Source organism: Bison bison, unplaced genomic scaffold, assembly GCF_000754665.1.
Source record: "Bison bison bison isolate TAMUID 2011002044 unplaced genomic scaffold, Bison_UMD1.0 scf7180017864343, whole genome shotgun sequence".
Taxonomy (NCBI): domain Eukaryota; kingdom Metazoa; phylum Chordata; class Mammalia; order Artiodactyla; family Bovidae; genus Bison; species Bison bison.
This window is the reverse complement of record NW_011494915.1, coordinates 3,881,374-3,891,786: the sequence shown is the minus strand read 5'-3', so window position 1 is coordinate 3,891,786 and position 10,413 is coordinate 3,881,374. Positions and strand designations below refer to the sequence as shown.

At 48.3% G+C, this 10,413-nt stretch overlaps 1 protein-coding gene across 1 annotated transcript in view; it reads right to left on the bottom strand.

Moving 5' to 3' along the window:
• SLIT3 (slit homolog 3 (Drosophila)) overlaps window positions 1-10,413 on the bottom strand; it is a 928,626-nt gene that overhangs the window by 582,915 nt on the left and 335,298 nt on the right. Inside the window, exon 5 of the mRNA XM_010854582.1 lies at window positions 1,382-1,453. Coding sequence (XP_010852884.1) covers window positions 1,382-1,453 — 72 coding nt within the window. The remainder of the gene's footprint in view (window positions 1-1,381; window positions 1,454-10,413) is intronic.

Genomic DNA, 10,413 nt, shown 5'->3' with positions numbered 1-10,413 from the left:
GGTAGGGCTGGCTGGAGAGTCGGCTATTAAGCGAGTGTTTAAGGAAAGAACTCTCCAGGGAAGGGGAAGGGAAAAACCAGAGTGGTTCCCCCATCTGCCCATTTGGTACTGCTTATTCAGCTCTGCCAGATACACACTGCACTTCATCCACCTTCACATCCATCAAGGTGGGTGAAGAGTGGAAGAGTGGAAGGGAGGCGTACTCTTTCCCACATTTAGTACAGTCAGTCGGGTGGACTGAGCAAGAGAAAGGGAGTACCAGCCAGAGAAGACTGTGACAAAGTCCAGGTGCACCCAAGAGAAGGCAAGCAAGACCACCGTAGCACTGAGTGACCATAGTCTCTCGCTGTGTGTACAGACAGAGATACAATTTCCTAATTCAGAACTCATTCTTAAGTGCACATGCAAACATGTGTTTCATATTTCCCAATTTATCCCAGAGCCTACATGCACCAGTGGACCGCATGCGTAGGTATTAACATGGCCATTGGAATGGGAATGGTGGCCACCATGCAGAAACCTCTCCAGTAACGTCACAGTCCTCCCAGCCACGTTGTAAATCTTGCTGCCTGATTGCTGAGCAGCCAGACACTTGTTGCTCCAACCAGAAAGTTAAGCCTTGGGCAAGCAACTCACCCCATAATATACACTAGTCACCGCCAGTAGGACTTTCAGATACAGTCCTGAAGCTATTCACTGTCGGCAATCAGCACTTGCCTAACACCCCCAGTCCATGAATCACAGTTTCCATCCGGATGTGTTTCTCCAGTTCTTGAGTATCCAAACTCTCATGCTAAATAAATACACAAAGACATCTCCAAGTCTCCCCACTTCATTATATCCTGGACCATCCCAAAGAGAAAGCAAAATTCAAGGTTTTTCTTCCTTTCCCACACAAATCACAGACCTCCAGATCCAGAGTTCCCGGACTGGCAGTGGGAGGAAGCAGGCACAGGGCAGGAACCCTTCTAGCCAGCAAGGAGGTGAGGTTGACAGGTTTAATCCAAACCACTGCCCTCCGAGACTGTCTTGTGTGAACCAACTCACCTCCAAGCCCCCCTTGGGGCATTTCCCTGAGGTACATTCAGACCCAGGTGAAAGGATGGATTTCCTCCCTCCATGTAAAGGAGACACGCACTAGCCTAAGTCCACAGCTCTCACCGGCCACTTCAGTGACTCTCTGAAGGAAGGGAGCAGAAAAGGTGGGCTGGAGGGGAGCACAGGGACCCCCATGCTGAATCCGGACTCCGGATGCCCACACGTGCGGACTCACTGCCACGCTCCACGTGGTCAGGGCTCCCCGCGCTAAGGCAGCCACATCCTCTGCATCAGCAAATGCAGGCAAGACCCAAGGCAGAGAAAGCAAGTTCACTCTACTCACAGTCTGGTGAGCTTCAGGTTGCTCTGGAAAAGCAGCTCTGGGAGGACCTGCAGCTTATTCTTGTTCAGGCGCCTGAAAGGGGAAAAGAAAAAGAAAATGAAGAGATGTCAAGAGGACAGGAAACGGGATCAAGGGTAGTCACAGACCCTCCTCAATCAATCCATCAACAGGTCTTAAAGGCTTCTAGATCTTTCATCATGGGATGCTCAGCACGTGGAAGGCATATTCTATCTTGCAAAATGTGGAGTCCGGTGGGGGATAAAAGGCAAAGGTGCATGGAGAGCAGCAACACAATGTGCTTGCTGTCTCTCCCCCGTCCCGAGCCTCAGAGAGACGACACTCAGTGAGGACAACAACATTCTTTCCCAGGAACCTCAGACAGGCTTTTGAACTCGTCTCACCAATTGCCTGCTCTAAGTAGCTATTGCCAGCTGATGGGACGGGCACGTGAAATGGGTCCCTAAAAATAAATAAAATGCCAGAGAGAATATTCCAGATTCTAAATGGGTGGTGGGGGCGGGGAGGACCGACAGCCCCCATTATAGGAGCAGAGAAGAGAGTGGGCACATCACCATGGGTTCAAGGGCCAAAATGGGCCCTTGGTACTTTTGCCTTTGTGGGCACCTTCCTCTATTTAAAAAATTAAATATTATATTGTATAACTATGAAAGTGAAAGTCGCTCAGTTGTGTCTGACTCTTTGCTACCCCGTGGACTATACAGTCCATGGAATTCTCCAGGCCAGAATACTGGAATGTGCACCCATTCCCTCTCCAGGGGATCTTCCCAACCCAGGAATCAAACCAGGGTCTCCTACATTGCAGGTGGATTCTTTACCAACTGAGCTATCAGGGAAGCCCATTGTATAACTATGCTGGTATTAAAACAAATACATTAAGATTATATAACATCTACTTGACCTAAACACTCACTTTTTTTCTTTTAATTTTCAAAGAAATTAAACCATCTTCATGGGTCCCTTAAAAGCGATGTTGGCCCTGGGTGCTGTCCCCACTGTGCCCAACAGGGAAGCCGGCCACTGTCTAGGTGGGCAGTGGGGCGGAAGGCCAGTCCAGGAGGGACAGCCCATGGCAGATGGCAGCAGCAGAGCCAGACTCTGTCCTGAGAATGGTCCACGCTAAAACCCACAGCAAAGAAGGCCACCTGAGCTTCCAAGGGATGGTGAGTCACTGCTGCTGCCCCATGAAGGCTGCTTTCCCGGGAGTGTGAGGCCAGAAGGGAAAGCCTGCCCCATGCTTGGGGCTTCCCAGATGACGCTAGTGCAGGAGACGTAAGAGACTCGGGTTCGATCCCTGGGTCGGGAAGATCCTCTGGAGGATCCTCTGGAGGAGGGCATGGCAAGCCACTCCAGTATTCTTGCCTGGAGAATCTCATGGACAGAGGAGCCTGGCAGTTTATAGTCCATGGAGTCACAAAGAGTAGGACACGACTGAAGTGACCTGGCATGCAGGCACACTCCATGCTCACCCCCAGGCCTCTCTATCCAAATCTCATTGGGTTCAGTTCAGTCGCTCATTCGTGTCTGACTCTTTGTGACCCCATGGACTGTAGCACGCCAGGCTTCCCTGTCCATCACCAACTCCCAGAGTTTACTCAAACTCATGTGTATCAAGTCGGTGATGCCATCCAACCATCTCATCCTCTGACATCCCCTTCTCCTCCTGCCTTTAATCTTTCCCAGCATCAGGGTCTTTTCCAGTGAGTCAGTTCTTCATATCAGGTGGTCAAAGTATTAGAGTTTCAGCTTCAGCATCAGTCCTTCCAGTGGATATTCAGGATTGATTTCCTTTAGGATTGACTGGTTGCATCTCCTTGCTGCCCAAGGGACTCTGAAGAGTCTTCTCCAACACCACAGTTCAAAAGCATCAATTCTTCTTCACTCAACTTTCTTTATAGTCGAACTCTCACATCCATACATGACTACTGGAAAAACCATAGCTTTGACTAGATGGACCTTTGTCAGCAAATGTCATTATGCAGCCTAATCACTGAAGCCCAAACCAGTGTCCCCAAATCTCCTCAGAGTCCTCAGATTCTTACTTCCAAGAGTCTCCCAGTGCAAAGACCAGTTTACAGATGGCTGAACCTCTCTGCTTAAACTATGCATGTTTGGCTATGTGGAATAACCATGTTATTCCATCTTAGAGCTAAGTGAACTGAAGAGAAGAAAAGGTGAACTTCCCAGCCTCTGGCCCCAAAGCCCACACTCTCATAGTGCTCCAAGCAGCTATGATTCCGGGGGGTGGGCTGGGGGTGGGGGTAGGATATTGTTATTTGCCCTTTTTTATTCCAGGTCAACAGATAAAACTTGAGAGGCACAGGACACCAGAAGGGAGTTTACAAGGGCAAAGCATGTGGGGGAGAAGCATTTACGACCTCAAGGAATGAGGTTCTGGTGAGAAGCGTGTGGCTCAGCCCTGAAGGGGTGCACACCGAGTGCAGGCAAGTGTGGACCAAGCACACTCTGCTGGTGACACTGTTGACTGGAAGGAAGCCAGAGGGAAGGCTGGCAAGTGGGGCAAGCGAGCTCAAGCTCCCTGCTCCACCTCACTCCCTGTGCTCTCTCCATTTTTAAAAACAGAGCTTATAAGAAAAGCCGTAACATAGAACTGACCATCTTAACCATTTTTAAGCGAAGTATGTTCACATCGTCGTGCAACAGATCCCCGGAGCTTTACCATCATGCGGAGCCGAAGCCTGTGCGCGTGAGAAGACAGCACCGCACCGCCCCTCGCCGTGTCCCTGGCGGCCCCATCCTGCTGTACTTGCTGTCTCATCACTCCCAGTACCTGCTCTGTGTGCTCCTGTCACTAAAGTGGGGAGAACAGGGGCGCCCCAGAGGACAGGACGGGGAGAGGGAGTCTGTCCCTTGTTTACGGCAGCTCCCGCACAGCCAGTGATAACTGAGCGTGTGTGTGTGTATGCTCTGTGACCCCAAGGACTGCAGCCTGTCAGACCCCTCTGTCTGTGATAAGCCACTTTCTTATATGGATTCTTATGGGGAAGAATCCCTTAGAAGAAACGGAGTAGCCCTCACAGTCAGCAAAAGAGTCTGAAATGCGGTACTTGGATGCAATCTCAAAAATGACAGAATGATCTCTGTTCATTTCTAAGACAAACCATTCAATATCACAGTAATCCAAGTCTATGCCCCAATCAAAATGCTGAAGGAGCTGAAGTTGAACGGTTCTATGAAGACCTACAAGACCTTGTAGAAGTAACACCCAAAAAAGATGTCCTTTTCATTAGAGGGGACTGGAATGCAAAAGCAGGAAGTCAGGAGATACCTGGAGTAAAGGCAAATTTGGCTTTGGAGTACAAAATGAAGCAGGGCAAAGGCTAACAGAGTTTTGCCAAGAGAATGCACTGGTCACAGCAAACACCCTCTTCCAAAAACATAAGAGAAGACTCTACACATGGACATCACCAGATGGTCAACACTGAAATCAGATTGATTATATTCTTTGCTGCCAAATATGGAGAAGCTCTATACAGGCGGCAAATACAAGAACGGGAGCTGACTGTGGCTCAGATCATGAACTCCTTATTGCCAAATTCAGACTTAAGTTGAAGAAAGCAGGGAAAACCATTAGACCATTCAGGTATGACCTAACTCAAATCCCTTATGATTATACAGCGGAAATGACAAACAGATTCAAGGGATTAGATCTGATAGAGAGTGCCTGAAGAACTATGGACAGAGGTTCGTGACACTGTACAGGAGGCAGTGATCAAGACCATCCCCAAGAAAAAGAAGTGTAAAAAGGCAAAACGGTTGTCTGAGGAGGCCTTACAAATAGCTGAGAGAAGAAGAGAAGCTAAAGGCAAAGGAGAAAAGGAAAGATATACCCATTTGAATACACAGTTCCAAAGAATAGCAAGGAGAGATAAGAAAGCCTTAATTGGTGATCAATGCAAAGAATAGAGAAAAACATTAGAATGGGAAAAATTAGAGATCTCTTCAAGAAAATCAGAGATACCAAGGGAACATTTCATGCAAAGATGGGCTCAATAAAGGACAGAAATGGTAGGGACCTAACAGAAGCAGAAGATATTAAGAAGAGGTGGCAAGAATACACAGAAGAACTGTACAAAAAAGAGCTTCATGACCCAGATAATCACAGTGGTGTGATCACTCACCTACAGCCAGATATCCTGGAATGTGAAGTCAAGTCGGCCTTAGGAAGCATCACTACGAACAATGCTAGTGGAGGTGATGGAATTCCAGTTGAGCTATTTCATATCCTAAAAGATGATGCTTTGAAAGTGCTGCATTCAATATGCCAGCAAATTTGGAAAACTCAGCAGTGGCCACAGGACTGGGAAAGGTCAGTTTTCATTCCAATCCCAAAGGAAGGCAATGTCAAAGAATGCTCAAACTACCGCACAATTGCACTCATCTCACATGCTAGCAAAGTAATGCTCAATATTCTCTAAGCCAGGCTTCAACAGTACGTGAACCATGAACTTTCAGATGTGCAACCTGGATTTAGACAAGGTAGAGAAACCAGAGATCAAATTGCCAACATCTGCTGGATCATCAAAAAAGCAAAAGAGTTCCAGAAAAACATCTACTTCTGCTTTACTGACTACACCAAAGCCTTTGACTGTGTGGCTCACAACACACTGTGGAAAATTCTTCAAGACATGGGAATACCAGATCACCTGACCTGCCTCCTGAGAAATCTGTATGCAGGTCAAGAAGCAACAGTTAGAACTGGACATGGAACAACAGATTGGTTCCAAATAGGAAAAGGAGTATATTGTCAAGGTTGTATATTGTCACCCTGCTTATTTAACTTATATGCAGAGTACATCATATGAAATGCTGGGCTGGATGAAGCACAAACTGGAATCAAGATTACTGGGAGAAATATCAATAACCTCAGATATACAGATGACACAACCCTTATGGCAGAAAGCGAAGAAGAACTAAAGAGCCTCTTGATGAAAGAGAAAGAGGAGAGCGAAAAAGTTGGCTTAAATTCAACATTCAGAGAACTAACATCATGGCATACGGTCCCATCACTTCATGGCAAATAGATGGGAAACAATGGAAACAGTGACAGACTTTATTTTGGGGGGCTCCAAAATCACTGCAGCCATGAAATTAAAAGACACTTGCTCCTTGGGAGAAAAGCTATGACCAAACTAGACAGCATATTAAAAAGCAGAGACACTACTTTGCTAACAAAGGTCCATCTAATCAAAGCTCTGTTTTTTCCAGTAGTCATGTATGGATGTGAAAGCTGGACTATGAAGAAAGCTGAGCAAAAAAAAATTGATGCTTTTGAACTGTGGTGTTGGAGAAGACTCTTGAGAGTCTCGTGGACTGCAAGGAGACCAACACCAGTCAACACTAAAGGAAATTAGTACTGAATATCCACTAGAAGGACTGATGCTGAAGCTGAAACTTCAATACTTTGGCCACCTGATGCGAAGAGCTGACTCATTGGAAAAGACCTAGCTGCTGGGAAAGGTTGAAGGCTGGAGGAGAAGGGGACGACAGAGGATGAGACGGTTGGATGGCGTCATCAACTCAATGGACATGAGTTTGAACAAGCTCCAGGAGATGGTGATGGACAGGGAAGCCTGGTGTGCCACAGTCCATGGGGTTGAAAAGAGTCAGACATAACTGAGCCACTGAACTGAACTGAACACGGAAGAGCACTGGTCCCGGAGAAGGTGTGGTGCTTTGACTCTGGGATCAGCCAGACTAGGTTCAGGTCTGGCTGTATTGTGTTCTTGCCATAGGACCTTGGGGAAGTTACCTCGCTACTTAAGCCTCAGTTTTCCACCTGCAAAATAACTCTACTCAGTAGGTTAGAGTAAAGCTTGACACAGTGTAAGTAAAAGTATCTAGCACTGCGGTGAGCGCATGGCATCATCGAAATGAGCTGTAAGTAAAAGCATCTAGCACTGCAGTGAGCGCACGGCATCATCGAAATGAGCTGCTTTATAACTCTGTGTGAGACACTGCACTACGTGCTGGAAGGGTAGGATCTGGGGTAGTGCAGCTCAGAGACTGGGGTCATTACCACCAGCGTCTTATGGATAAAGGATATCAAGGAACTTCCCTGGTGGCCCAGTGGTTAAGAATCCACCTGCCAATGCACAGGACACAGGTTTGATCCCTGCTCGAGGAAGACTCCACATGCTTCAAGACACCTAAGCCCATGAGCTGCAAAAAGAAAAGCCCCTGCAGCGAAAAGCCCACACACTGCGACTTGAGAGCAGCCCCGACTTTAAGCACCTAGAGTAAGCCTGCACGCAGTCAACAATAAATAAACAGAAAGACTCTGTGGACTTCTCCAGGCCAGAATACTGGAGTGGGTAGCCCTCCCCTTCTCCAGGGGATCTTCCCAATCCAGGGTTCAAACTCAGGTCTCCCACATTGCAGGCGGATTATTTACCAGCTGAGCCACCAGGGAAGCCCAAGAATACTGGAGTGAGTAGCTTATCCCTTCTCCAGCGAATCTTCCCAACCCAGCTATCCCGAAGCGAGGACTCCTCCACTGCAGGCAGATTCTTTATCAGCTGGGCTACCAGGGAAGCCAGACAGATAGATAGATAAAGGATGTCAACAAATGGAGAGGTGAAGCCCATTCTGCAAGGCCACTGTGATAGGAAATCGCGGAGGCAGGATGTTGACCCCAGAGGTCTGCCTCCAGAGCCTGGTTCTAAACCACTGGGGTTACCGGAAGCCTCTCTATCAGTAACAGCTCCCTTCCCCCCACTCCCACCCTTTTCTCCCCTTCTTGTCTTTTTGGCTCTGCTTCCTTTCATCCAGGGTGGCCATCTCCTCCGCCCCTGCCCAGACCACCGTCCGCCCTGAGGACACTTCCCTCCCTGAGAAGGATGCTCTTGGGTCCCCGAGGCCAGCAGTGGGCCTCCAGGTAGGTCTGTCTGGAACCCTCCTCTACATCCACAGCTGCACAAAGCCTGGTGAGAGTTACACCCAGACAGCCAATGCTCCCATCCAGGCAAAAGTCCTGAAATCTGGCCCACCACAGCCTGCAGTAAGGAGGGTATTGAGTGTGCTTAAAGCTCAAAACCAGAGTTGAAGCTAAAAATAAAACCAGCTTGGCTCTGAGGCTCCAGGAAGGGAAGGAATCATTTTCAGTTCTTTGCTGGTATTTGCAGCCGGACAAAAATAAAAACACAACCAAATTTAGCCAATTGTGTGCTGCCTGCTGCTTCGTAAACCCTGAATGAGGATTCCAGGGCGGTTGGGCTGGGCTCTCCTTCCTTTAAAAGCCTCAGGGTCTTTCTGCTTTGGCTTGGGCGGGCCGCACGCCGTTTCTCTGTTATCGAGGGGCGCTTGATACATTTCTAGTTCATCCCATCCTGGGATTTATTCATTATTATTTAGAGATCCGAGTTGGTCCGAAAGGTCTTACTTGAAGAGCTGATGAAGCCTCCAGGCTGTATAAGGTGCACTTCTCACGTGGCTGCTTTAAGAGCAGCTCCTGAACAGGAAAATGAACAGAGGGAAACAGGTCTTTCTCCTGCCAGAGGGACAGATAAGCGCTGGGCTGCAGACAGTGGCTATTGGCCTCCATGCCCTCCATCACTCACGCCATCTGCTGCTCTGTCACCTGGATCCAGAGGTAGAAATCTGCCACAGTTCAAATTGGAAATAAACCTGTGATGCCTGCATGGAAAAAAGGACCGAATGGGACCTGCATGAGGGCAGGCCTGAGGAGGTCAACAGACAAGACATGGGCCTGGCCAGTGATAAGTCAAGTCCACCTGGATGTCTTCTCTTCCTCTAAGATCAACTCTCCTTTTCAGCTTTCCTGCTGGAACAGTCGGAGCATCAGGGTCAAGAAGTCCACAGGCTGCCAGCTGCAAGGTCATTCTGTTTTTCAGCCTGAACTGTGAAGCCCCAAGAGACAGAGTCTTGGCTTTGTGGTATCACTGATGGCCTTCTTGGAGGAACCTGGGCGTAAGATCTAATTAGAGATTTTTTCCACCTTATTGAATTCTTTGATTTGTCTGTCCATTAAACCCATCCAACCACTAATTTATCCATTCACAAAACCACCCTCTACCCCTATGTCTGTCCATCCGTCCATCCATCTATCCACCCATCCATCTTCCCAGCCATTTTTCAAAATGAACATACAAAGATGATTAAGATACGGTCCCTTCCTGTATCTGCATGAATAAGATGTAGATGAAGAAGGATGTCAGATGCTAGCGAAGGAGACTGACATGGAAACAAAACTCTGTAGCACGATCTTGTGAGCAAAGCTATCGTGGGGGCACACGAGGAGGAGCAGCTAACCCAGACCTGGGACAGGAAGGCTTCCTGAAGAAACTGGTCTGGAGTTTTTGTTTACTTGTTTGCCTGTTTGAAGCATAATTTTGACTCTTCAGGAGACAGGGACAACGGGTTCTAGGCTTTGAGAGCAGTATGTGCATGGAGGGCCAGGAGACTGAAGAGCAACCTTTGGGAAACAGGGCTGCACTGCAGGGACTAGATGGCTCGAGAGACACAAGTGGTGACGCTCTAGGGCTAAGCAGAGGCCATACCAGTGAGGGTTCCTGCGGATCATGAGAAAGGACTTGGGCTTGGCTGTGTATTCAGAGTCAGGGGGAGTCACAGACGGAGTCTGAGCAAGGGAATGACCATCTGTTTTGGATTTTAACAAGTTCTCTTGAGCAGTACGGAGAAGGCAATGGCACCCCACTCCAGTACTCTTGCCTGGAAAATCTCATGGATGGAGGAGCCTGGTAGGCTGCAGTCCATGTGGTCGCTAAGAGTCGGACACGACTTAGCGACTTCACTTTCACTTTTCACTTTCATGCATTGGAGAAGGAAATGGCAACCCACTCCAGTGTTCTTGGCTGGAGAATCCCAGGGAAGGGGGAGCCTGGTGGGCTGCCGTCTATGGGGTCGCACAGAGTCAGACATGACTGAAGTGACTTAGCAGCAGCAGCTTGAGTAGCAGTAAGTCTGGTTTGAAACAGGGTGGAATCAGAAGCAAGGCGAGCAATTAAGAGGGC